We start from the raw sequence: 27,791 nt of genomic DNA, 5'->3' as shown, positions 1-27,791 counted from the left end.
GAGGGGTGTTTTAGTTTAACATGTCCTCTCTTTACAACTCTCTAATCAAACATACACAGAAAAAGTGATTAAAACCTATTTCAACATTTACATGTATTTAATTAGTTAAATTTTGTTTAATCAGTGATAAAGGGATATTCAAATGCACTTGACTTACAGGAGTGTCTACCACTCTATATACACACACACACACACACACACACACACACACATTCCCATACAATCGTACCGCATCTCTTTAGATATACAGTTTGATTTACAGGTTTATCATAATCATCATTTGGAAAGGTTGTATTACAGCGGACCTCGAGCCCCAGAAGATCAAAGACTAACCGAGCACGCCGATTGGTTCAGAAGGCGGGCCCCTCGCTGAGCCAAACCGGGGGGAAGGCTGGGGGTCTACCTGAGCGGCGCTGGGCCCCTGAGGGTCCGGGGGGGGGGGGGGGGGGGTCCCCTCTACAGACAGGCCTCCTCGGCGGCGTCCCCCGGCCGGGCGGCATGGCGCTGGGCCAGGACGTGGCGCAGCGTGTCCAGCTCCTGGGACAGCTGGCCCAGGCGCTGCTGGAGGCGCTGGTTGTCCTCCGTCAGCTGGACGGCCCGCTGCTGGGTCAGCAGGATGCGGCGCCGCGCCTTGTCCCGGCTCTTGCGCACGGCGATGTTGTTCCTCTCGCGCCGCAGCCGGTACTCCACGCTGTTCTTGCTGATGGCCCTCTTGGGCACGGGCGGGCCGGTCCCCGGGGGCCCCAGCCCCGACGGGAGGCGGCAGGCCCCGGGGGGCAGCATGTACGGGGAGAACTCCTGCTGGGGAACGTGAGGGGAACATGTGGTGAACATGTGATGAACATGTTGATGAACACGTCGATGAACACGGTGATGAACATGTAGGGAACATGCAATGAACTTATTGATGAACATGTGATAAACATGTGATGAACATGTGAGGAACTTGTGATGCATGTGATGAACATGTGATGAACATGTGATGAACAGGTGATAATCAGGTGATGAACATGTGACGAACATATAATGAACATGTGATGAACATGTGATGAACACAGTGATGAACATTGAGATGAACATGTGATGAACAGGTGATAATCAGGTGATGAACATGTGATTAACTTGTGATGAACATGTGATGAACATGTGATGAACAGGTGATGATCAGGTGATGAACATGTAATGAACATATGATGAACATGTGATGAACACAGTGATGAACATTGAGTTGAACATGTGATGAACAAGGTGATGAACATGTTGATGAACATGTGATGAACACAGTGATGAACAAGGTGATGAACAAGGTGATGAACATTTTGATGAACATGTGATGAACACAGTGATAACACGGTGATGAACATGTGATGAACAAGGTGATGAACATGTTGATGAACATGTGATGAACACAGTGATGATCACGGTGATGAACAAGGTGATGAACATGTTGATGAACATGTGATGAACACAGTGACAACACGGTGATGAACCTGTGATGAATATGTGATGGGTACTGGTTTGAGTTTGACAACATAAGAGTCAAAGCGAGAGACTGGTGCTCCTCTTCCTCTGAAGAAGAGGAGAACGCAGGAGGACCATGAGAGCGATGACGGACACTGGAGACTGCAGCGGATTATGCAGAATCATCCCCTTTCAATCATCTAATCAAATCATTTACTCTCGCAAAGAAATTGAATATTTCAAAAAGCTATAATGAACTGGCAATAAAAAAAGTGGAATGAGACGAGAAAACAAAAAAACCTTTTTCCTTTTTCCAACGCGTGTAGCATACACAACATCTACATACATACATATATATATATACAACGATAACAACCATTAACCTTAACCTCTGGGGTCCCTCCACCTCTGGGGTCCCTTAACCTCTAGGGTCCCTTAACCTCTGGGGTCCCTCAACCTCTGGGGTCCCTTAACCTCTGGGGCCCCTCCACCTCCGGGGCCCCTTAACCTCAGGGGTCCCTTAACCTCTTGGGTTCCTTAACCTCTGGGGCCCCTTAACCTCAGGGGTCCCTTGACCTCTGGGGTCCCTTAACCTCTTGGGTCCCTCTACCTCTGGGAACCCCTTAACCTCTGGGGTCCCTTAACCTCTGGGGTCCCTTAACCTCTGGGGCCCCTTAACCTCAGGGGTCCCTTAACCTCTTGGGTCCCTCTACCTCTGGGAACCCCTTAACCTCTGGGGTCCCTTGACCTCTGGGGTCCCTTAACCTCTGGGGTCCCTTAACCTCAGGGGCCCCTCCACCTCTGGGGTCCCGACCCTCAGGGGTCCATTAACCTCTGGGGCCCCTCCACCTCCGGGGCCCCTTAACCTCAGGGGTCCCTTAACCTCTTGGGTCCCTCTACCTCTGGGGTCCCTTAACCTCTGGGGTCCCTTAACCTCTGGGGTCCCGACCCTCAGGGGTCACCTCTGGGGTCCCTTAACCTCGGGGTCCCTTAACCTCGGGGGTCACCTCTGGGGCCCCGACCCTCAGGGGAGCACTGACCTGCTGGTTGGACATGTGTTCGGAGCCAGCCGAGCCGCCCATGCAGGGCTGCATGTAGGACAGGTAGGCCATCGTGCCGGCCCCCAGGCGCTCCTCGCCCCCGCAGCCCCTCAGGGGGGGCCCCGGGGCCGGGCAGCCCAGCAGCATCTCCATCTGGCTCAGGGACCCGGCCGCCGCGTGCATGCCCGGGTCGGAGGGGTCCAGGCCGTGGCCGGCGTCCAGGCCGTGACCCGGGTACGGGCCGGACCACTCCTGGATCACGGGGGATCTCCCGCTGGAATCGACCATCTGAGGGCAGAGATCGGCCGGGCACGGTGAGCTGGGACTTGTAGTTCAGTCGTCGTTGTAATCGTAGGAAATATTGATAAGCATGCATTGCTTAAATAATTCAATTATTCAAAAAGCTATAGAATCATGTATTTTATATTTGATAATTATTATATTAATTTATATATTATTTGTAATTTATATATTATTTGTCTCATGCGGTAACATCAGCCTTTTGTTTTGGTTTGTCATTAAGTTTAAACCCCGTATTTAGTTGAGGACTTACCGTGACTCGTGTTCCCATACGCGGCACCTTTTAACTTCTTTAAGAGTTTCTCCTTTCTGCCGTCCGAGAGAGTCTGCGGAGAGACCTCTCAGCCTCACTTCCTCTAATGAGCACCGCCATCTCTCCCCACCCCCCTCCCCCCTCTATCACTTAGGACTGGGCTATACGTATATCACATACACACACACACAGACACACACACACACACACACACACACACACACACACACACACACACACACACACACACACACACACACACAATTCTACCCCTAACGCTAACCCTAACCATTTATTTGTGCATCCCTTAATCACAGTTCTAGTCTCAAAGGGCTTGAACTGTCACAGGCAGGTGTGTTCATGACCCCCCCCCCCTGACCCTAGCCCCCCAGAGGGCAAGAAATAACTCCCTTAATTAGCAAGGAAGAGATCTTGAAGGAACGCAGAGTGGAGGATGACTCCTTCTCTGCGTTGTGTTAGGAGTACATTGGCTGCCATAATTGACGGATATAAAAGAAAACATTTCAAATAATTTAGACATAAATAAGTAAGTAGTGTGTATGGTGATGGGGGGCTGGCCGGTGTACAGTCAGGGAAGTCCAGCAATCCAGTCAGTCAATGCAACAGGCCAGACATCCAGTCAGTCACAGCAATAGACCAGACATCCAGTCAGTCATAGCAATAGACCAGGCATCCAGTCAGTCACCACAACACGCTAAAATAGTTTGAATGATGAATTAGAAAAAAATAATAACATAAAAAAAATTAATACATTTCATTAAATGGACTCCCAAATAGATTAGATTATTAATCTATTTCCACATTGATTAGAACTATCAGGGGAGGTTTGTACCTCTACCACGTCACATCATTTACATTTACAAATAAATGTAACTCCAGTTCCGCTAACCGCCAGAGGAGCGCATGTGACTCGGGTCGAAACTTTTTGTCCCTCAACGGCTTCAGTACTGTATCAAAGGCGGTCTGTCGCTCCGCGGTCAGGTCCATGCGAGGCTCCCGTACTGGATCAGAGGCGGTTTGTCTTTCCGCGGCTCCCGTATTGGTGGATGTGGTTTGTCCTTCTGCGGCTCCCGTACCGAATCCGAGGCGGTTTGTCCCTCCGCGGCTCCTGTACTGGATCAAAATGGCGGCCTCTATAGACAACGTGAGTGAACCATGGAATACATCTGAAGTCTTTAATATAATATACGCTCCTAACATCTAATGAAACCATTTTCTGATTGTTATTTCATTCGCATACTCCAAGGTTATTATTGGTATAATGTAATCACAAATTGTCACAGTTTAATGGTTCTTAAGGACACAATCATGTGTATAATTTTACCTTACAATGAAACAATGCAGCGTTTGTCATAAGTCATTTTAAACGTCATTTTAGCCTAACCCTTTCATTAAGTGATTATTGTGTTGCGTTTTCTTCCAGTATTTGATTGAGAGCGATCTACCAAAAGCAGAGAACCTGTTGAACCTTCTCACAGAGCAGGTATGATCAGCAGTGAGTCTCCGTTGGTTCTCCGCCTTGTTTTAACCAGCAGACTAAAGATGGATCTTAAACCTGTTCAATCAGAACCGACCTTGGTCAGGCCTCCTGACTGAATCAGAGGTCTCAGGAGTATCAGACATCAGCATAACCTAAACACGTCTCTTCTTTCTGTTCCAGGTGGTTTCAGTCACAGGCCACATCCGTGACCTGCAGAAGAAGATTAAAGATGGTGTATTTCAGACTGCTAAGGTGAGTCGATATCGGTGCTTTCATTGCTCTACGAATTATTCCAGTGTTAAATTAGTTTGCTTCTTCCAATAATAATCTAGCTGGGCTTGAATGTTAGGCAACGGTCAATTGAAAACTAAATATAGCTTAAATTTGTGTCTTGATACATGTCTCGGTGATAAATGTCCCTGAATGAGTGTCCAGCATGTGTTTACATTTTTGATTAAACCGTTCACCATTTGGAACAGTACACAAGGAGATGTCACATTTGAAAAGGCGTCTTCTGCTGCACACGTTGTGGGCATCATGTGAGCTCCATGGACTTGTGTCACAGGGTCTGTCCTTCCTGGACCTCCGCTACCAGCTGCTGCTGTTCTACCTCCAGGACCTCACCCACCTCATCAGCCTCAAGACGGAGGGCGCCAAAATAAAGGAGAGCCAGGCCATCGAGCGCGTGATGACGGTTCGAACGGTGAGGAGCTCAACCAAACCACAGTGACCAGCTTCAGGTTCATCTGGGTCACTAGTTGTGGTCTGATGTGTGTTTGAATAGATTTTCTTGACGTTTTATACTGCAATACCGGCGGTATTATTCAAATGGCTCCCTTTCAATCTTTCGCGATGCAGAGGCAAACTTTATTCATGAATTGTTTTTTATACTAGATGTATAGTATTTAAAATACAATATTGTTCAGCTGTGTTGGAAGATAAACTGTGTACTCTTTAGTTCTATGTCACCGATTTTCAATGCTAGAAATGGCTGAACTGAATGTTGTGTTGCGGCTGAAGGTCCTGGAGAAGATGCGCCCGCTGGACCACAAACTGAAATACCAGATTGATAAACTTGTCCGCACGGCCGTCACTGGGAGTCTGGGTAAGGTCTTCTTCAGTTGTAAAGGACCACTTGACACACCATCTTTCCAGTACCTTCCGGGCATTTGTTGTTTGTTGTGGCTGTGAACTCAATCCACTGGAATGTACAGCAGTAGTAGCAGGTGTGTTCCTGGTAGTCTGGTCTGAGGATCTTACCCGAGGTGAAATGTAAACAAACTTTCTCTTTGTTTACATTGCATTTCTGGCACTTGGCTACTTTATAATTTACAATTGACACTTTACAGTTTATAATTTATAACGTCTGTTTTTAGGGCTAGGCGATTAATCGAATTTCGATATCGATTTAGATTTTAGCGTCAAACGATCAAAAAACTAATATCAAGATTTCAATTATTATTACTTTTTTTAATAGCTGGATACATATCGGTACATTATTTTAGAATTAAACATGTTCTCTTTGACCATTTTGTGTATTTCTTTAAGGCGAAATTTCAAAGTTCTCAGTTGCTAAATGTTTTTGGCAGAGACATGCTGAATAAATACATCATCATAGATCATCAATATTGACCAAAATAATCGTGATTTAGATTTTTTCGAGCAGCCCTAGTCTGTTTTGTTGGCCGTTTGTTGTTGTTAGTTCTGTTACTTTTGACTTGTCCTTACTTGAGCATTTAGACCAGCATTTATCTAAGCGCCTATTTTTGTTTGCATTAGTACTTTGTATTTTTATTGCATTGTATTTTTGTCCTGTTTCTCCACTGCTGCTTAGCTGTTGCCACAATCTCTTTTCTCCTATGGGGGTCTAATAAGGTTGTATCTTATCTAATCTAACGTCGGCATCTGCATAAAACCTGTCGCTGTTCTGTTCCTTTTTCAGCTGAAAACGACCCGCTGCATCTTCGTCCAAATCCTGAGAATCTCATGAGCAAAGTACGTATCAGGACGGGTCCGAGAGGCGTGGTTCAGACCCGACCTGGTGGTCCCTGTTTCTATCATGTTCTAACCTTAACCCTGCAGCCACCTGACCTCGTCTCCCCCCCTCCCCACCTGACCTCGTCTCCCCCCCTCCCCACCTGACCTCGTCTTCCCCCCCTCCCCACCTGACCTCGTCTCCCCCCCTCCCCACCTGACCTTGTCTCCCCCCTCCCGACCTGACCTCGTCTCCCCCCCTCCCCACCTGACCTTGTCTCCCCCCTCCCCACCTGACCTTGTCTCCCCCCTCCCCACCTGACCTCGTCTCTCCCCCCTCCCCACCTGACCTTGTCTCCCCCCCCTTCCCCACCTGACCTTGTCTGCCCCCCCTCCCCAGCTGAGTGAGTCGGAGGAGTCTGGCGGTGAGGACGGACTCCCCTCCGTCTCAGAGAAGAAGACTGCAGCGTTTGGAGACAGGAAATACATCCCTCCGAAGATCGCCCCCATGCACTACGGTAGGCCGACAGGATCATGTGGTCGCTTTACACTGCGTCTTTGGGGAACATGTCCAGGATGGCTGTCTGAATCCAGAGGTCTGACCCAGTGTGTCCCTCTTAAGAGGTTTGACCCGGTACATTAGATGCTGCTTCCTGCTTTAACATGGAGACGGTATGGATCATTCTGTAGTATGGCTGTGTGGTTCATGCCTGCTTTCGAAGCGGTGAAGTAGGCTACGTATGAAGAATAATAATACATTCTACTTGTGTAGCCCTTTTGTAAATACTCAAACGCTTTACAGAGTGAACACAAAACAAAAGCATTCCATAAGAACGTATATAAATAAACGATAGGATGGATATGACCGTATAAGGACGAACAGGTCTGGTAAGGTGTGTCTCCGTGTCTCCCCGTCAGACGGCGACGTGACGGAGGCGGACCGCAAGAAGGAGCAGCAGGACCGGCTGCGGCGCTCCGCGCTGCGCAGCTCCGTCATCCAGGAGCTGCGGGAGCAGTACAGCGATACTCCCGAGGAGATCCGGGACCGCCGCGACTTCCAGACGGAGCGCCAGAGCCGGGACGACCAGCACAGGTACGGAGCGCGCCGAGGGCACGGGCCGACTCGCCGGAGGCTTCCGCGAAGAGACGAGGACATGACTTTAGGTAGCTGCTGAACTCTGCTCTCTTCTCCCAAAGGAAAAACTACGAGGAGTCGATGATGGTGCGTCTCAACGTTCCCAAGGCAGAGCGTCTGGCGAGGAAGAGGAGCATGCAGGGGATGTCGGGCCAGCTGAACAGCATCACACACTTCAGCGACATCTCGGCGCTGACCGGAGGCGCCGGAAGACAGGTGAGAGGTCCCACCTTCCTCTCTCTCTCTCTCTCTCTCCCCCACCTGTCGCTCTCTAGCTGCTGGAGGCAAGACGGGGAAACCGTGTTAACTCATCTGCAGCTCAACCATTATGATGGATGAACGTGTCCATGACGATGTTTGAGGGTTGGGCCGCGACGTGATCAGTGAATCCCGTTCAGTCGTCTTTTTGTGAGCCATGTCTGTCACGGGAGCACCTCGCAATTGATCAACTTCATCACAACGAGGAAACGTTGGTCAAATTTAGAAACATGGAAAGACAATGATGATTAAATAAATGCCCAACATGTCCAGCCTCCGGAAGGAGCAGGCTGTTTGAACAAGAAGGCCCATGCTGGCATGAGACTAGTGGAGCGAAAATGCACAAAGTGATCACAAGAGGTCGCTGTAGTCTCTGGTCCGTGTTCCAGCAGACTGTAGTCTCGGATCGTAAGGAAAAAAAATGTGTGGCTACACTTTTTTCTGGGCACGTTTCTTTTGTCTAAATTGTGTCTGCATGTAAAGAAGTAGAAAGAGGCTGCTTCTCATTATACATCTAAATGTGGTTGGTTATGCAGAACACGTGGCTCTGCACTGGAGCGGGGGGGGAGGGGGTCACGGGGTGTGGGAGATGCCTCCGATGGCGGTCCCCGTCTCATGTTTGGTTATGTTGTCCTTGCAGGACGACGATTCCCCACGTCCCAAGAAACAAATGATGAAAAAGAAAACCAAGAAGAGAGGTAAGAATTGCGATTCAATAGAGAAAAATAATTATTTAACCCTGCATAATTATCCTTACCCCAATGTGTTTGAAATACGGCCTGTTCTGAACCAACCCTCCATTCTCTTCTGCAGCTTTCAAGAAATACAAGTAGGACAGAAATCTATCCAAGATGTCCTCTTGAAAGTCTTTACAGCGTTGTTTTTAAATCTGTCATGTGATTTTGATATCCCTCTCAATAAACCCGTTCCAGCAATTATCGTTTCCAATTCATGTGCAGCCAAAACATACAGCTTGAAGAATAAACTGTTAGTCTGACAGTATTACTGCAAGTTTTCTGGCAGCGAAACAAGGATGAATCACATGCTCAATCTTTTGACTAGCTGGTTTTGCAAAGCAAATAGTTGACCAAATTAAAGCACTTAATGGGTCCAAAATCTCATTTCGTTGAACTGACGGTACTTTTATTACAAAGGGCCCTGTAATGGGAGATCCAAATATTTTTGCACTGGCCGACTTCAATCCACATGGAACATTTTGAACTGCATGAAATTGTAGGCGCTCTTCGGAATGCATCCCGAGATGAACCCACATGGAATTAAATGAGTCCCGACCCACCGGGCCGGCTCCTCCTTGTAGTTCTACATTAGTATAGAAAACGTGCAGACAAAAATAAAACACAGGATTATTTTTACACAATGTCTTTATTTTATTTTTTTCTAATTACAGTCTCATGGGTTAAAAAAAAAAAAAGCAAAACTTTTTTCAAACCCACTCCTTTTGTCAAAAACGGCTCCCATAACCGCTCCACATTTAGCCCCGCCCTGCCGAAACAAGCTCCGCCTCCGCCCCTTATTAAATTAACTCACTCTGCCTTCCCCAGACAGGCCGTGGCTGCACTGCGCATTGTCAGAGAAAGGTGGCTCCCTAAATCCTACATCCACGCCAACAAACCAAATTAAGAAAAACGCCCCAATCTCTGGTCTCGCTCCTGCTCGCACCCGCTCGCCCCCCCGATGGGCGTGGCCCCCTCCCCGTGAGGGCGTGGTGTGAGGTGTGTAGAGTCTCGTGTGGTGCACGCCTGCCCTATGTGTGGTGCGTTTGCCTCTTGTGTGCGCGGGGTGAGTGTGTGTGCAGGGTAAAAAAAACAACACTTGACGCTTGCGTCAGCGTTTACTGTTGTAGTAAATGCCCCCCGCGCTGGGCCTGTGGTCGCCCGGCCCCCCGCCCCCCCACACGGACAGGATGGGGTGAGTGTGCATAGCGGGAGCAGAGAGAGAGAGGGACGCTGCGGAGACAGTGGGGGGGGGCTGCGCCACCTGGGGAGGGGAAGTCAGCCGCCACTGGTCCTGAAACCTGAAACGACAAGAAGTGGTCTAATATACAGAGAGAGGAGAGGGGGAGACGGGGGAGGGAGGACCAGGAAGTGGTCCAATACACAGAGAGGAGGGGGGGGGGGGGGGGGAGACACGGGTGGGATGAGAGGGCGGACCAGGACGTGGTCCAATCACAGGAGGAGGGATGAGGGCACACCAAGATGCAGGAAATGCCAAAAATACAAAAAAGACCCACCCAGAAAATAAAAAGCGGAATTGCGGCTCATGCATTGGCGGTGGAAGCAGTGAGTTAGAGCCATGGACCAAGAACCCCGTCCCGTTAAACAAGAACACTTGCAGCCACTGTGAACCGGAGCAGTGGGAAACCATCAAAGCAGATGAACAAGAATGGAGGGGCGGGGTTAGAAACAAGGTGGGGGGGGGGGGGGGGGGAAACACACAGACCATGAAACACAAAAATCACATCGTCCTTCTGCAGGAATCTCAAACATGGTTACATGAAAAAAAAAAAAAAAGGAAAAAAAAAAGTGAACAATCATTCTGAGAGCTCTCCTCTCCTCCCCTCCCCCAGAGGGGGGAGGCTGGGGGTGGGGGAGGAGCAGGGAGATGAGCTGTGGTGGGATGATGTGAGAGCAGGTCCTGAGCAGACCGGAGGAGATCTGCAGCCTGAGTACCACCGTGTACAGCGTGTCCTCTCCCCGCCACACTAACACATCCCTGGAGATATAGATATAGGACCCACTCCCCTCCCCTCCCCCCCCCCCCCTCCACAGAACGGCAGACGTATACCTTACCAGGGGAAGGGGGCATCACCTCCGCACACACACAACAATCACACTGTGGGTCAGTCAGTCTGTCCTGGGGAACAGACGACGTTTTTTTTTTTCTTTTTTTTTTTTTCTTCTGGGAATATCTTCCTTTATTGGCTGAGAGGGAGAGGGGGAGGGGGGGGTCTTTTTATCAATCTTTTTTTCTGTTCAAGGGGAGCACTAGGGTTGGGGGGAGGGGGGGACAGTAGGGAGTGTCGGGGAGGGGGGGGGGGGGTATTAGTAAGGGGAATACCACGATGTTGTTCGCCCTCGGCCCCTGGAAGAGAGAGAGAAAAAGAGGGTGAGTTGTTTTCTGATTGGCTGACGGCTGGACACCAGTGGTACTTGTGGTGCAGTAGAGGTCAATGTGTGGTGCTGTGGGCGGAGCGGGTCTGGGGGGGGTCCCAGGACTACAGGAGACCGGGTCTGGGGGGGTCCCCCAGGACTACAGAGGATCGGGTCTGGGGGGGTCCCCAGGACTACAGAAGACCGGGTCTGGGGGTCCCAAGACCGGTGGACTATAGCTCCATGTGCAGAACACCCAAACGATCATCTCAACAGCTGAGCTCAATTGGGTCCCAGTGCTGGGGGGCACAGGGCCGGGGGCCACTGGTCTGGGGGGGGCGGGGGCCACTGGTCTGGGGGGGCCGGGGGCAGCGCTGCCACTAACGCAGAGGGGAATGTGCCGGGAATATTCCAGGAAATTGGGAGTACTGATTAGTGTGTGAGGGGGCAGCAAAGGCCCTCCCACTCCCTCTTTCTCTCCCTCTTTTGGAGAGCCGCTTCTGGGGTGGGGGCGGGGGGTGGGGGGTGGGGGGGGGTCAGGTCACTGTAGGGGAAGAGCCTGAGGACAAACAGCACAGCAACCCCATAATCACACCACGCACACGCAGGTAGGAAACACACACACAGACAACCACCTGGGGAACACGGCGTCTGTCAGGTGAGCCCCGAACCATCCGCACCTCTGACACACGGAGGGGGGGGGGGGGAGCAGGGGTCGCTAGGGCGTGGGGGGAGGGGGTTGTTGCTAGGCGGGGGTCAGGCTGCAGGGATGAGTGGCACATGCAACTTGGTATGCAGTATCTTTGAGCTGGTGATCGATTATTTGCAAACGTCTTTAAAGTATTACTTCCAAGACGCGTTTGACTGCTAAACACTGGGTATTTCCAGTGTCCCTCTTGCCTAAATGTACCAAGCGTGTTCACTTCCTTCCAGGCCTCTCGCTATGCTCTCTACCCTCACACACGGGGCGCCCAACACACTTCATACTATTTCTCCCCCCCACTTGTATCCCCATTCATCCTCTAATGCGCGTAGTGCCTCTCCTACTCGTTGCACTCTGACTGTCAAGAGTAACTGCTGTGTCTGCACATTCCTGTCAGCAGTGTAACCGGACTGCGCATCTTCTGCGTGACATGGAAGTTATTTAACCTTGAATCTGTACCCTGAATCGCGTTAGCGACAAGTGTCCAGTTTCAGAATGTCATATTGTAATTCTTGTGCAGGCCGTTTGGTCACAAATCTCCGGTCATGACTGGGATTCAGGGAGCAAATTTAGGAGGTACACCTCCTAACTTCGATTAGAAAGCTTGACGTTACAGAGGCTAATATCCTGATCAGCCATCAAATCGATCCAGCTTTGTGTGAAAGCCAGTAATGAGTTGCAATATGTAAATTCATGTTTGCGTGAAGGAACTTTGCCTGGGTTCTGAGAGCAAAATGGTGGCAGGGTGGACTCCTGACGGACAGAAGGATTCATCCGGTACGGAGGTGATGCCCCAGGAATGCAGAGGATGAGCGCGGTTGAGGTCCTGTTGTTCTGATCCCTGATCTATCGTCCAACCACTCAAGTCAATCAAAAATAGCAGAACTCCAATATGACATGACCAAATGCAACAATAAAACAAGTGCCAGAACCACTGTGCCGCTCTGAATACAGCCTTCCATTCAAGTTAGCAGTCAGTGGCAGTGTAGCGAAAGGTACATGCATGAAGCTACTGTGCATGCACATGGGTTCAGTACCGATGGCTCAAAGGGTTCGATGGCAACATTGGTTACAGGGATGCGTTGCAGCGATCAAAAGCAACGCGGTGGTGTTTCTGTGACGGGTTGAATGTGCTTTTGGACACCAATGGAGTACTACGCTGCCGCAACAAAGGGCCCAGGATCCGCCTTTTAATTGAGACATTAGAAGATGTGACAACGCCGTAGACAGCAGACCCCCAGCCGCTCATTCCTACGATGACAGGAACCCTTCCACGGGACCAGACCATGTACGGGCGCAGGCTCCGCCCCCTACTACCTCACCGGGGCCCTGCTCTGGAGGACCCGCCTCCACACCCACGCTCTGCCCTGACTGGATGAGGCTGTTGAAGGCATGGGGTGACCAGGTGTGTGGGTGGGGCGTGGCCAGGTGTAGGGGGGGGGGGCATGTTGAATGCATGGGGTGACCAGGTGTGTGGGTGGGGCGTGGCCAGGTGTAGGGGGGAGGGGGGGGGCATGTTGAATGCATGGGGTGACCATGTGTGTGTGGGGCATGATGAATACATGGGGTGACCAGGAGTATGGGGGGGGGCACGTAGATAGGGAATGGGGGGGGACCAGGTGTGCGGGGGCGTGACGATGTGTATATGGGGGGGGGGGGGGCATGTAGATAGTACAGGGGGTGACCAGGTGTGTGTGGGGGGGGGGGGGTATGTAGATAGTACAGGGGGTGACCAGGTGTGTGGGGGGCTCACCTGAAGGCCCGTCCCCGGCCCCGGGGGGGTGTGTAGCCGCTGTAGTAGCGCGCCCGTGATGACGAGAAGCTTCCTCCTCGTGAGCGGAAGCGGGCGCGGGGGAAACCGCGGTCTGTCGTGCTGATCCCTGGTCTGTTGGTCCTCTTGGCGCCCACCTGGAGAGGAGCAGAGGCTGCTCAGAACACTGACCCAGGACCAGCGCAACACAGGGCCATCGTCTCTCTGCCCCCCCCCCACCACAAGTACATCTGGTACCAAGAGTTTGTCCTAATGTCGATTCTACCAGAAGCGTTTCGCTCGCGCCTGCAGCAGAGCTGCGTCTGCCTCAAGGTGCGCTCACACCGAACGCGGCGACACGATCCCATCAGAAGTGAGCGTAGAGACGCAAATCGAATTATTCGCTAGAGGAAACCGGCGACAAGTTCTGATTTGTCTCGGCACACTTTCGCCCTGCACAGGCGAGCGCGTTCACGAGGATTTGTAGCGCGACAAATTTGCTGGAGTATATATGCTGGGAGTCGGGGATGAGGAGCCGGGGCTGGACGAGGGAGAGTCCGCCATCGAGGACCCGGTGATATGCTGGAGTAGTATATGCTGGAGAAATATTTCAACTTTGCCGCGACATTCGCGCGATGACAGCCAATCAGCTTTCAACAGCGTGGTCACAGAGTGTCGTGTGTAACGCAACAGCCAATCAGCGTTCAACCAGTGAACCGTTTACTGCAGTGCAGTCCAAAAACCGCAGCAAATTCTGCGGTTTCCCCGGACTGCTAGGGGAATGCTTCACACCACAAGACACAAATGTGTCTTGTGGTGGGAAGCATTCCCCTAGCAGTCCGGGGAAACCGCAGAATTTGCTGCGGTTTTTGGACACACCTTTATAGAGGACCTCACACATTCACTCACTGATCATTTTCGGTGCACCGAGACCACTGTGTTACATTTCAAAATCGGGCCTTCACGACGGAGGACAACAGACGATGTTGTTGCAGCAAACTATAATATCACGAGCGAGTGCTGTGTTGGTAACTCGGGACACCTTTGGGACCCATCTTGGTCCGAGTCCAGGTCTTGTTCGGTGTTTACAAACACCGAGCAAGACCGAGCGATTCATTCATTCATCACGCTCTGATTCGGCCCCAGAGCGGTGTGTGTCGGGGAGGGGCTCACTTTTATCTGCCGTCCTCTGAACAGCGACTCGTCCAGGGCCATGGCCGTCCGCACCGACTCCTTGTCTGCAAACTCGATATAGGCGAACCTGGGGAGCCAAACACAACCAATCAGGACTCAGACGGACCACTGCATGCCATGAGTACACAAATTCAACTGGATGACTAATGGATTTGTTTTGCTGCCAAGTTGACGCAACGCAAGGAGCCTGCAGTGGCTTCGACGCAGTCGTGAACCCGTTTTGTTTCTGCATCGGGTTTAATTTAGCGGACCCATCACAGAGGTGACACTTTTGGGGAGGTGCACGTCTGGCCCTCGCGGTGGACGCAAGGGGTCCGTAGACGCCCTTGCGTTGCGTCAACGTGGAACGATAACTAAGCCACAGCAGCCCTGCTCATTGGGGACCATTGAATTCAGTGTTCCCTTCTGCTTCAGCATAACGTCGGTCACACCACCTGAACAACACCGTGCAGCCCCCGTGGGGGAAGGAACCTACCCTTTAGGATGTCCTGTGAACTTGTCACACAGGATGGTGACTCTGTTGACGGACCCACACCCGTGGAAGTGGGCCTCGAGCTCCTCCGCCGTGGCCCCGTAGTCCACCTGGGGGCCCAAAGAGTCAGCACACCGTAGCACAGCTGGAGTACCCACGGGTCTCACCCTGAAGGTGTGCTCCCTAACCAGAGCGACCGGCCAGTGGTCCCGGCCAGTGGTCCCATCACATCAGGGCCTGATACGAGAGACACCGGCCGGTGATATGGCCCACATTGAGGTCAACAGCATTCTTCCTTATTATTGAATACATTTAGAGATTACGTTTAATAATTCACATTTATAGAAATGTTTTTAAACTGGATGATTGTGTTTTTCTTTACTGCTTAAAGCTAAATAAATACAAAAAAAAGCTCTACATGATGCACATGCATAAGTGTATATCAGCAGATAATATAGGCTATTGATATTTTCAACCAAAAAGGTTTTGATAGTTTCAATACGTGATGTGAATATTTGTCTAACATTCTTTTTTTATGAACATGGGTTCTCATCACATGTTGCGGTTTTATTTATCACAGGTCACTTAAACCTGTCGTAACGGCGTGTGTACATTTAAAGAAAAGATCGAGAGGTATACAAGTTACACCTTAATGGAACAGGACGACAATAGCTGACGAGTAAGTTCACAATGAATGACAGGAAGGCGGGCTTACATTTCCAACGTAGATCGACCTGCCGTCCGCTTCCATCTTCTCTTCGATGGACATGATGACGGGACCGGCTGGAGAGAATGAAAACGTTCAGCAACAAGAGGGAACACGAGGGAACGATGGGCAGCAGGAAGGAGCTGCATGGTGTGCTATGCCCGAGACGCCGGTCACCTGTCAAGTGCGTGAAATGTGCTATGAGAGAATCTGTTGTAACGACTGCTTCTCCGGAGGAGACCATTCATTGGTGCTCCCCTCTCGTTTTTTTGACCAATCGGGGCATCTCTCCCGTGCTTTGTCGGGAATTCCTCCTGCCCACCAATCACAGTTAGGTGAAATCAAACATTCTCCATGGTGGAGAGAAGTAGAGGGCAGGGTTAAGTTTCCAAATCTCCCCCCCTCTTTACAGCTCTATAATCCTACCTACAGCCCCTCTGACAATGAGGTGTGAATGTGATATGTCTGTGAGGTGGTGGGTGTAGTACCGGGAGGGGGGCTGAGGTTCATCTGTTTCTCCACCTCGTTCTGCAGCTCCTTCAGCTTCTCTGCTTCCTCCTCCATCTCTCTCACCCGGGCTTTGATGGCCTCCAGCTCCTACAGAACCAAAAGGGAGACAGACCAGTTCAGCGATCGGCCACATCATGAAGAACAGATGTGTGGAGCGAACTGGCTGACCCAGCAACGGCACAGACAGGGGAGAACCTCACAAGTGTCGCTTGGCTTTACCCCTCATCATCCTCATCCACACTCTTAACCCGGGTGTTTATCATTGGTGACATTTGCCGCGTTCATTTCATCAGAGTGCGGGCACGGAAACGGAATTCCCCCGAGTGCAGTGAGGTGTGGTTGAAGGACTAGGTTGGGGGCCTTAATGAAGCATCGACTTCACTCTGGAGGATTGGTAATCCTTTGGCTACAGCGCATCGAGAGCAGCCTGATGCAGTTTGCTGCGATTTGCAACCTTTGCTTATTTTGTTAAGCGGGGGTGACGTAGGGGCGACCCACACAATTTAACCATCATTCTCATAGTCTTCTGATCGAGAGGCCTAGAGACAGTCTTCAAACTACAAAACAGGCGACAACAGTGATTGCGTCGCATGCACACCTGCTTATTTAAAAAAAAAAAAAAGGTACATGTTTTGTCCAGCAACAGATAGTCCACCAACGGCCACCAGCCCAGACTACCCAGACTGTCCACTACTCTGACCACCACGCAACCCAGTCTGACCACCACGCAACCCAGACTGACCACCACGCAACCCAGACTGACCATCACGCAACCCAGACTAACCATCACGCAACCCAGACTGAACATCACGCAACCCAGTCTGACCACCACGCAACCCAGTCTGACCATCACGCAACCCAGTCTGACCACCACGCAACCCAGACTGACCATCACGCAACCCAGACTGACCACCACGCAACCCAGACTGACCACCACGCAACCCAGACTGACCATCACGCAACCCAGTCTGACCACCACTCAACCCAGTCTGTCCATCAATCAACCCAGTCTGACCAAAGTCCAGAAATACAGTGAATGCACCTCAGGAAACCTTCAAGCAAATAGGGCAAGAATCAGTGATAAGACGTGCGGCTGGTTCTGATAACGGACAACGACTGGTTTATGAATTAAAACCAGAAACTGATGCGCCGTGCTGGGGCCGTGGTGCACTGCAGCACAGTGGGAGGCTCGGTCAGGATGCTGCCAACCTTGCTTTCAGAAGTCATCCCAGCAAATCACAGGGCGTGCAACGCTGAAATAGAAAATGGCTTGCATGCAGAAAGTTGCTAGCTTCCAGTGTGGCCCAACTCGAGGCAGCAGCAGCAGACTCAGTATGGTGACAGCATGCGAATCACATTCGGCCCAATCGCCGCTGCAGATAGTCATCTCAATGTGACCTACAAATTGACATGTAGCCATCTGAAAGTAATTAAATGCTGCGCTCAGAGAAGCGGAAGATGATGAGTGTAATGCCCAGGTTAAAGACATGTTGGCCGGTCGACGCTCATATTTTGTCGCATATCCACTACCCGCTCGGTCCCTCCCCCATCCTCCTCCTCCTCCACCACCACCACCAACTCTCCCTGGTCCACCATTCACTAAGGATGGACGCCCAGCCCTTAAAATACCGCGACCGTCGGCAAACGATCCATACAATGCAAACGATGTCTTTAAAGACACGTTTGCATTAAAACGCTTATATCATATAAACACCCAAGCACACATACGCAGAGCACTCAGTGAGAACAAGACCTCACTAACTTACCGATACGTTCCGACGCCCCCTATACAAAGCTCAGACACACGGTGATAACACGTGAGACGGTAGGCTGAAATGTGGCACAACACCCGACTACTCCGGCTAAAGACGGTGGGCCAGGTGCGTGTCCGCCACATCCGCCCTAGCTTTGTCCCCGGTCCTCCACACAGCCTCGGTATCTGCTGCCTTCGCGTCACCTCCCCCCCCACTCGAGATCAGCGGCTGAGGGGGGGGAACTGCGGCACACGAGCTCTGTAGTAGTAAGGTTCATTCAGACCTACGAGACGGACTGGAGTGGACCCCAAAGTAGCGATAGGGCCGACAGGAGAGCCAAATAAAGCCCGTGGCGACATCCGCCGGTAGCAGAGCTGAATAAAGCCTGTTTCCTTGATGCTCTCCGCACGACATGATGTTTTTTTAATCAATGAAGCTGATAAGTTACCTCAGCAAGGGGGTTTCTCCTGGGAGGCTAATGGCGGTGACCTGCCTCCTTCCCCGGGCCCCTCCCGATTTCTACCACCCCTCCGTCCCGCATGTCTGCGCTGAGGGACCCCCCATGCTAGAACGAATCCACCGAATTGCGCCAAGATGGCTCCACCCTCCCAGTTCTGCTGCACTGCGTGAACCACAATGGCGGCTCATCCCGACCCCGCGGGGTCGGGATGAGCCGCCATTGTGGTTCCCCGCATGGAGACCGGCGAACACCCCCCACTACACCTTATACCCTCAACACCCATTCATTAACTCACCGGGTCCTCGATGGCGGACTCTCCCTCGTCCAGCCCCGGCTCCTCATCCCCGACTCCCGGGTCTTCGAGCTCCGGGTGGCTGGGGTCCGAGTCCAGCATGGACTCCTCCGCCAACCCGTTGCCGAACTCCGCCATCGCGCTGTGCCGCGGTGCTCACAGGCCCCGGCTCACACCGAGAAGAGCGGCTCAGAGGAGCGGCTCACACCGAGAGGAGCGGCTCAGAGGAGATGAGCGGCTCTCGGGCCCCGGCTCAGAGAGGAGCGGCTCGCGGGCCCCGGCTCACACGAGAGGAGCAGGCGGAGCGCGGAGACAAATGGCGGAAAACGCCGCTCGGAAAGTTAAAAAGAGGAGTAAAGGGCAGCTTCACGGTCCAAACTGAATTCCACGGTAGATGAAACCGGTCGTGTCGGTGTTTACCGGTACGTAGCGCTGCGGGTCCGCAGCCTTACCTAGTTCACCGTTTTATTGAGTTTAGCGAGTATAAAAGGACCTTAAAAGCGAGGACTGAACGCGTGAAGAGCGGCCGCACGTTAGAAATGGAGGCCAGGGGCGGGCTCCAGTCGCACTGCAGGCCTAAGTTTGCCTTTCTATTGGTCGTTGTGAGATAGTGGACCACCCTCTTTTGAGTCTCCCCGACTGCCGTTGGACGGTTTTTCCGAACGTAGCCGGTTTCTCTGCCTACTACGTCTTTTCATTGGATGAAACCCCCGTCAATCACTAATGACACGCTATCGACTTTCGCATCCCCACATGCTCTCTCATTTATAGTCGGCCTCCCTTATTTTTATTTCACTTCAAATTCTCAACATATGAATAATTACTCACACATTACAATCCCCCGCACCCACACACACTTTAGAAATCCTAAAAAAATATTGCAGTGCACTCATTAACAAAAGAACACCAAATACCATTTTTTTCAAATGCTGATACAAATGATAAACAAAATCAACTACAATGCAACACGTTAGCAATTAGAGAGGCTACCGTCGTTGTCAATTGATTTTATTTGTTTTTCTGTATAACAAAGAAAGCAGTATGGAGACCAAACACAAAAAGGCGGGAACACATGAATTGTAGAAAGAAAAAACAAAATTAATCAAGCTTAATAATCAAAGTTCTAACAATTCATAACGCTGCTGCCACCATCACTGGTCAAACCTTTACCATATTCCTCTGAGCAAGGTGGTGACATGAAAACCCCGTTATGGATCAATAATATTCAAAACAGTGATGAGTAGTAATGATAATAGGATAAGTAGTAGTACGGTTATAACAATAGTGATAATCAAAGTGACAATGAAACATAATAAAAAGCAGATCTCCATAAAACCTATCTAGTTTGAACAGTGCAACACCGTGTGTGTGTGTATAATCCCAGTATCAAGGTCCTCCGCTCCCTACTTTAGACACAAGATACAGATTCCAACCAGGAAGAAACATTGGAGCAGGGAAGATGGCCTTTCAAAGCCATCCGTAATCTGACCTCTGGACATGTTGGTTAGTGGGTGGAGGCTCCAACGGAACGACCAGTAACTTGTGCAAAAATCGTGTGACGGCTGCGAAACGCCCATTGGTGGTCCGTTGCAGTTTGCATTGAACGACTCCTCTTCTGCCCTCTGTCGACCTCAAGATTGCTTTTTGGTTTGTTTGTTTTTCTTTTGAATGACAGAAAGCAAAAGGGAGGATCACTTTGGAATAGCAGTTCTTTTAATATATTTTCTTTACAAAAGATTTTTTAGTTTTGCATTTTGTTAAAACTATCGATAGTAACAATATTATTAATGTACAACTTAAATGAAAGGAAATGTGTTTTATCTCCTTTGCAGCACCATCTTATTAGCTCTCCAGTCACAAGTTTTAAAGGTTTCCAATTCACTTCCCAAATATTAGCCCTCCTCTCTTAAAGGTTGGGTATGGAATTCTCTTTTTTGGCAATTTTTGCAAAATTACTTGAAAATCCTTATCAACCCACTTACAGCCACTGAGTTAGAAGTACTGACATGAAAATTAAACAAGTCAATCATTTGTGGAACGGGCAAGACTCGAATAACTCCAGCCAATGATTTCCAGACCCAACGAGTGGCATTGGACAGCAAGTACGTCAATCAAACGGTCGTCCTGCACTCCCGCGACCCCTCCCCCGCTCCCCGCGCGACCCCTTGGTGCACGTACACTAAGCTCGTGACCCAGAGCAAGCTTCTGTTTGTTGTTATCCTGTGGTAGCTGCTGGAGCTAGCTAAATAGCTAATGGCTCGCTCCCGCACATCTGTTCGCTCGTGCATGATTGCGCGTGTACTTGGAATGGGTGGAGTCAGAGTCAGCATTGAAGGAGAGGGGGTAGGACCATTTGAGTTTTGTATTTTCAAAATCTGCTGGCGTTTCGCAAATCCCATACCCAACCTTTAAGGCTGTGGAATACCAATCTCTCCCTTTCCCAAGTTACATCTTGTCTCCCAGCAAGTGCATTTCTACAAATACCGTTTGTCATCAAAACAAGGCAAAGAAATGACGTTAAAAGAAACAGCTCATTATCAGCCTGTTCGGTCAGACCTTTTGCAGTTTGCTTTGACCACAGCCAAGAGATAAGCCACCATCTTAGCATCTTCTGTGACTCAACTGATATTAAATTAATACATTTAGTAATTAGATCATTTTTCGCAAAGCGTACATTATAAATGAAAACATGACATTGACTGAATATCCTCTGGATGTGATAGGGTCTCAGCTTCCAGCTTAGGTAAAAACAGAATTATTTGCACATTAAACGAGGAGCGCTTGGCTTGCGATGAGCAAAGCGCTGTTAGTCCTCTTTAAGGCCATCTTGTTGCTGGCACACCACTTCTAAAAACCATTTCCCCAACACCTATTTAATGAGTTTTATTCCAAAATGACACATCCACCACAGAAACAAAAACAAAATCCTACTCTAATAAAGCAACGGTAAGGGAAGTGACATCCGGGGATTGTTTGAAAAAGTGGTTGTAAAAACATATCTATATATAGATTTATAGACACATCTGTCTCTATATATATATATATCTATATATATAAAAAAAAAAAAATCATACGAGTCCCCTTTATATACCATATTCCCAGATGGATCGTATGCATTTTGGAACACAACTCGGCTTACTACACAAAATTTCAGATCTATTCCATGTTTTTAAAAGACTTGAAAAATCAAAAATCTATTTCATTAATTTTATATTAAGGCATCCAACATGCAATTATGTATCTTTTTAAAAAAAAAAAGACACCGCATCAGAATGCTTAAAATTTCTTACAAAATGTGCCAAAGTGCGGTATGCCAATAATCTACTTTCTAAGTCTCTCATTTTCCCTGTCTTCTTGGATTGTCATGAAAACTGTGGACATATATGCAGATGTTACGACATTTCCTGCTTTACCGTACCGTAAAAATCCCAAGTCAGACCAAGCGCCCATTCAGACTGCGTCGCAGCCAGGTCAAAGGTCACAGGGGTGAAAGGTCAACCCGGCCGGACAGTCGCCTGCTCCACTGGTTCATTCCACTCATTAAATGTTGTTCTAAAATCGACAAAGTAGACGTAATACATGAAATACATTTCAAAGGCGCAAACTGGGAGAGAGCAACGTTAACATTTGAAGTCCCAAAAAGGTGTGCAGGCTCAGCGTCAAGGGGCTCCTCCGTTTGCATCAGTCGTGCGAGTTACGGACAACGAACAAGCATGTGAAGGGTAGTAATGGAGGCAAGGTGGGAAGGGGTGCGTATGGAGGGTAATATCACAGTCCCAGAACCCTCTCTCTCTCTCTCTCTCTCTGTGTCTCGTGTGTGCGCGTCTTGATACATGTACAGGCTAATTCGAGAGCTATTGATTAATGCAGAGGCAGTAGTGGGTCGGGATAGATTCAGGATGAATCCTAGTGATTAAACTCCATTTTCGGATTTCATTTCGGTGGAGGGGGGGGGGGGGGTTGAACCCAAAAAGAGTTTGGCTGCGAGAAGAGTGCACTTAAAACAAAAAAGAAAAACGATATATAAGCTTCCGAGGGGTTAGTGCTCAAAGTCGTGTTCATTAAAATCTGATGAGCCCAAACGGGTCCAGGAAGAGTTATTTGGAGGTCAACCCAGACGAGGGTCTCTAGCTGTTGCTGCTGGCTTTGGGGGGCGGAGCCTCCCCGCCCGCCTCCCCTTCAGAGGCCCGGCCGGAGCTCCCGGAGCTGGGGACGGAGAGCGCCGGGGGAGCCGCCTGCGTGCCGCCGCCGCCGCCGGACCCCCCGGCGCTGCTGCCGTTCTTGTTGACCAGCGTGGCGGGCTGGCCGAAGTTGGTGGTCCTCAGCGTGGCCAGGTGGCGCGGCGAGAAGACGTGGGTGCGGGCGGCGGCGCGCGACTCGAAGGAGGCGCTGCAGGCCTCGCAGCGCCCCGTGAGGCTCTCCTTGGGCACGGGCTGGCCCGCCACCGGGGACGCCGCCGGCTCGATGACCGTGAGCTGCACCGGCTTGGGCAGGATGGGCCGGTTGGCGCGGAGGGCGTTGTACTGCAGGTAGCTCCCGGAGCTGGTGTCCACCTTCCCCGCCATCAGGGGCGACTGTGGGGGGACGGGGGGACGGAGGAGCGTTAGCAACAGAGCTGTGGACCGATACGCTACGTCTGCCCTCGTTCTCGTTAAGCAAGAGAACTGAAACGCTTGAGATAGTTAATGAGCCTGAAATTATACGTGTTCCTGGACTGCTTGGTAATTAAAAAAATATTCAAAACGTACCGGACAGTCAGGCGGCAAATTAAACGGGCCTTAATCATCGACAAGATATCAAGATAAATGTTTAAAGTGTGACGCAATACAGAAATACTGCAAAACTGGATGGACCAGTGACTGGCTGGCTGCCACCTCAGATCTGATTGCAGACAGAAGAGGGAGGTTGAGGGTAGAGCGATGCACTGGTCGGACTGGAAGCCATGGGAACTTCCCCACAACGGGACTTACAGATTATCCCAAGATAGTATTTTTTCTACTGTTAGCCCGATGCAAATCGGCAAAGGCAAAAGAGATACCACTTAAGAGTACTCAGCACGGTCTTTGTACACAGACCCCAAATCATGTTGTGTTTCCAAGGCTAAAATAGACTTCAGTCAGCCAACTTCTTAAGGGAGCGGAAGGAAATAAAGCCATGATAGACACTTAGAGTCGACCAAGTCTACTATGCGTCAAAAAAACGCGTCTCTGTAGGCAGCCTATGCTCCGAGATCATACACAAAAACAAATGGTACTACCAACCACTCAAAACCAAAATAAATACTATTCCAACCAATTACGACAAGTGGTTGGTGCTGTGGGATTTTGCGCTGCGTTCATGATAGTTTTAACTGGATGCCCGAAACATGGAACTGAGGGGCGAGCTGGCTGTTTGTTTGGGACCTTGCTTCAATACCAACAGAAGTGACGTCACCCAAAATCACTGATACAACCTTCAATGTATGTTCTTATTGCATGTCCTAGCACTTAGAAAAAGTACTCGGCATCGTGCAGCGTCTTATCCTAGCTATCTGTGTTGTATACAGGGAATGGGTTAACCTTGCAATTGTTAGTGCTTGGCACTTGGTTCTACGAACAGCCTTCCTGTACCGACAGCGTTATATTGTTTCTCTTTCAACCCACAAATGTAATTATTGCAAGTCGCTCTGGATAATAGCTTCTCCCTAAATGTAAATGCAAGTCAAAAAATAACCGCCCCACTCATCTGCAGACGCAAAAGCTGTATCAGGAGAACACTTTGCATGGTGGTCTAGGCTTCAGTCTGAAGCCTAACACATTAACCAACACGGGACAGGCCTTAAAAGGGATTCATACTTGGTGGGGGGGAGGGAGAGGATTGTACAACAGACAACGTCATTGGCCATCAGCGATGTCTGTTGTCTTCAACATACATCGCTGATGGCCAATGACGGCCTACTGCGTTAGCGAGCAACAATCGCACGGACGACAGAAGAACCACTCACCATCTTCTCCTGCTGCAGCTTCCAGCGCTTCTCTTTGGCCCTGGTGTTCTGGAACCAGATCTGCACCACCTTCAGCGGCAGGCTGAGCTCCGCGCCGATGGCCTCGCACTCCATGGCGTTGGGGTGGGCGCACGTCTCGTAGCAGGACTGCAGGATGGACAGCTGCAGGCAGGACAGGTGCGTGCGCGGCCGGCGGCTGGAGGAGTGCGACAGGAAGCCGCCGCCGTCCGCGGGGCTGGACTTGGCCGGCAGCGGGAGGATGGCCATCTTGGCCGTGCAGCGGCTGTTGGGGCTGACGGGCGCGATGCTGGGCGTGGGCGGGGGGGGGATGGTGCCGGAGGGAGGGGGCGGGGGAGGGAGGGCCAGCTGCTCTCTCGACAGCGTGTTGATCTTAAAGGAGCCTTTGGGGCTCCAGTAATTGAGCCCGTTTTGTTTCTGCGGGACCGACGCCGCGGCGCCGGCGGGGGGCTTGCCGCAGACGGGGGAGGGGGTCAGCTTGGGGACCATGCGGTTGGGGGCTCCCGCGGCGACCTCGTTCTCGCTCTCCAGCTCGTCGTCCGTCTTCTCCTCCTCCTCCTCCTCCTCGCTCTCCTCCTCGGCCTTTGGCGTGAGCAGCGGGCGCGGCGCGATGTGGACGGGGTCCTTGGGGGGAGTCGGCGGCGGCGGCGCGGCCGGTGGCGCGGCCTTAGGTGCGACGTGAGCCTTGGTGACGTTGCTGGTGGTGGTCTCCAGTTTGACCTTTGACACGGCGGGCACACTGCCGTCGACGGGAGTGGCCTTGGTGGTGGAGGAGGAGGAGGGGGAGGGGGAGGAGGATACGTTCTCTTTGGGCTTGATGGGGATCGGCGTCTGCTTCTTCACCCAGGTCAGCTTGCTCAGCTCCTTCAAGGCCTCCTTGTCGGTCATCAGGGTGCGGACGATGGGCGCCGCCGTCACGCAGCCCGCGTTGTTGCTGCTCGTCTTGTTGGAGAAGATGGGTTTGGACAGCGGCCAGGTGAACTTGATGAGGGGCTTCCCCACCGCCGCCAGGGTGCCGTCACTGATGAACCTCACCTCCCCCTTGCGCTCCCTCGCCCGCATGTTCTGGAACCAGATCTGGACCACCTTCTTCGGGAGGTGCACCCACTCGGAGATCTGCTCGAACTCGTGCTTGCCCGGGTTGGGGTCCTTGAAGTAGCAGCCGTACAGGATGTCCAGCTGCTCCGCCTGGATGATGGTGCGGGAGCGACGCATGTCGCGGTACCGCTTGCCTTTGGAGCGCCGCTGCAGCTGCTGGTCCTTCTCGTTCTCCCGCTCCTTCTCCCGCTCCTTGTCCAGCAGGGCCGCGTTCACCTTCTCCGCCGCCCGCATGTAGATGCTGGACTTGGGTCCGTTGTGGCAGCCGACCAGACGGCCGCCGCCGTGCGCAGCGGACATGACTCCGAGCGGCTCCGACTTGACCTGGACCACCACCAGGCCCTTGGACGTGGGCCTCAGGCCCAGCCCGTCCAGGAGGCGGCCCTTCTGCATGGACGCGAGGTCGGCCATCAGGGACGAGGAGGAGGAGGAGGCGGGGGCGGACTTGGAGCTGCCGTTCTTCCCCATGCTGAGGTCCAGGGCGGACTCGCCGTCGTCGCCGTTGGCCATGTACAGCGGCGTCTGCCCGAGCGAGGAGAGGGTGTGCGCGAGGAGGGGGTCCGAGAAGTGGGAGATGTTCGGCGGGTTGGGAAAGCTCTGCACCTTGCCGGCGTCGCCCACCAACGCGGACGGGAGCGAGAGGACGTAGGGGCTGAGGAGCTGGGCCGAGAACGGGCTGAGGGACAGGGACAGGGGCAGGGAGCGGACCAGGCCCATGGGGTCCATGGCGTGGTGCTGGGCGCTGGGCGGGTCTCCCTGGGCCTCCAGCTCCAGGTCTACGTCAGAGTCCAGCCGCTCCCTCTTCACCTCGGCGTCCGGCTCAAACATCTTCCTCTTCCTCTCGTTCTTCCTCCTGCGGCCCGGCGCGCCCTCCTCCTCGTCGTACTCGTCCTCCGCGTCCGACAGGAACACGGTGGTGGAGCGCAGCACCTTTCCCCCCCCCCCGCCGCCCGGGCTCTGGTGGGCCCCCGGGGCCGCCCGCTGGGCCTGCTTCACGGGGCTGGCCCGCCACGGCCCCCGGGAGGCGTTCCGACTCTCCTCTTCAGACACGAGGACCGAGCTGCCGACCTCGGCCCCGTTCTCCGAGTCAGAGGTCAGACAGGAGTCACCCTGGCCCTCGCTGCTCAGGCCCCGCCCTCTCTTCTTCTTCCCTCTGCTCGACAGGTCCATGGCCTGACCTTCTGCGTGGTCGGTGGCGCCGTCCTCGGCGATCACCAGAGCGCTCTCATCGTCGTCGTCGTCGTCATCGTCCTGGTAGCCGCGGTCTGAGCCGGCGGGGTGCCGCCTCTTTGCGTGCGGAGCACGGTCCGACCGCTCGGCCCGCTGCCTCTCTTTGGCCTGCCGGGCCTGGCCCAGCCACTGGCGGACCTCCGCCTCGGGGATGCCCACCTCTTTGCCCAGCGCCTCGCAGTCCTCGTGGGGAGGGCTGGCGGCCTCCGCCTCGCTGCGGGACTCGAAAAACGCCAAGAGGACCTCCGACTGGAACTCGGACAGAACGGGGGGCACGGGGTGGGCGTACGCCGCCCTGGTGTCGACGTAGGGCCGGGCCTGCTCCGAGGGCATCGGGGCGTTCCGGAACGGGCTGCACAGAGCGTTGGCCGGACTCGTGCCCGGCTGTGATTTCTGGGGGGTGGAGTCTGGACTGAGAGCCAGGTTCAAAGTGACCGGGCTGAGGCTGCAGCTGCTGTGCACCGACGCCGAGGGAGAGAGGCTGTTGTGCCGGAGGCTTCTGTCGGAGGGTGTCAGAGAGGGTTTGTTTTCTTCTAAACCGCCACCTTCTGGCTCCTCCTTTATGTCCACCGGAGCACTCGCCGGGCCT

At 52.1% G+C, this 27,791-nt stretch overlaps 4 protein-coding genes across 6 annotated transcripts; 1 reads left to right on the top strand and 3 right to left on the bottom strand.

The window, feature by feature from the left end:
- Positions 1 to 456: 456 nt before the first annotated feature.
- Positions 457 to 3,154, bottom strand: cebp1 (CCAAT/enhancer binding protein (C/EBP) 1). The gene is made up of 3 exons (XM_056583947.1): positions 3,055 to 3,154; positions 2,502 to 2,789; positions 457 to 801 (listed from the first exon to the last, which is right to left on the bottom strand). The coding sequence occupies exons 1-3, from the start codon at positions 3,070 to 3,072 to the stop codon at positions 457 to 459; spliced, it is 651 nt and encodes a 216-aa protein (XP_056439922.1). The 5' UTR covers positions 3,073 to 3,154.
- A 904-nt stretch (positions 3,155 to 4,058) lies between these two features.
- Positions 4,059 to 8,870, top strand: ngdn (neuroguidin, EIF4E binding protein). Its single transcript, XM_056584072.1, has 11 exons — positions 4,059 to 4,219; positions 4,499 to 4,558; positions 4,736 to 4,807; positions 5,121 to 5,258; positions 5,576 to 5,660; positions 6,498 to 6,550; positions 6,930 to 7,047; positions 7,448 to 7,622; positions 7,727 to 7,880; positions 8,563 to 8,620; positions 8,736 to 8,870. The coding sequence occupies exons 1-11, from the start codon at positions 4,061 to 4,063 to the stop codon at positions 8,753 to 8,755; spliced, it is 1,092 nt and encodes a 363-aa protein (XP_056440047.1). The 5' UTR covers positions 4,059 to 4,060; the 3' UTR covers positions 8,756 to 8,870.
- Positions 8,471 to 21,815, bottom strand: pabpn1 (poly(A) binding protein, nuclear 1). Of its 3 annotated transcripts, XM_056584073.1 has the most exons (8): positions 18,877 to 21,815; positions 16,346 to 16,454; positions 15,867 to 15,934; positions 15,155 to 15,261; positions 14,659 to 14,746; positions 13,489 to 13,643; positions 11,001 to 11,024; positions 8,471 to 9,957 (listed from the first exon to the last, which is right to left on the bottom strand). In XM_056584073.1, the coding sequence occupies exons 1-8, from the start codon at positions 19,009 to 19,011 to the stop codon at positions 9,768 to 9,770; spliced, it is 876 nt and encodes a 291-aa protein (XP_056440048.1). In that variant the 5' UTR covers positions 19,012 to 21,815; the 3' UTR covers positions 8,471 to 9,767. The 3 variants fall into 3 exon arrangements, with proteins under 3 accessions (XP_056440048.1, XP_056440049.1, XP_056440050.1); XM_056584074.1 differs by lacking the exon at positions 11,001 to 11,024; XM_056584075.1 differs by lacking the exon at positions 8,471 to 9,957 and having other exon boundaries at positions 10,985 to 11,024.
- Positions 21,816 to 21,915: 100 nt separating this feature from the next.
- On the bottom strand, positions 21,916 to 25,129 carry zfhx2 (zinc finger homeobox 2). The gene is made up of 2 exons (XM_056584076.1): positions 24,857 to 25,129; positions 21,916 to 23,447 (listed from the first exon to the last, which is right to left on the bottom strand). Exons 1-2 carry the CDS (start codon positions 25,121 to 25,123, stop codon positions 23,001 to 23,003), a joined length of 714 nt encoding a protein of 237 aa, XP_056440051.1. The 5' UTR covers positions 25,124 to 25,129; the 3' UTR covers positions 21,916 to 23,000.
- Between the last annotated feature and the right edge of the window lie 2,662 nt (positions 25,130 to 27,791).

Source organism: Gadus chalcogrammus, chromosome 23 (assembly GCF_026213295.1).
Source record: "Gadus chalcogrammus isolate NIFS_2021 chromosome 23, NIFS_Gcha_1.0, whole genome shotgun sequence".
Taxonomy (NCBI): Eukaryota; Metazoa; Chordata; class Actinopteri; order Gadiformes; family Gadidae; genus Gadus; species Gadus chalcogrammus.
The sequence above is the reverse complement of the archived record's forward strand: the minus strand, read 5'-3'. Positions and strand labels throughout refer to the sequence as shown.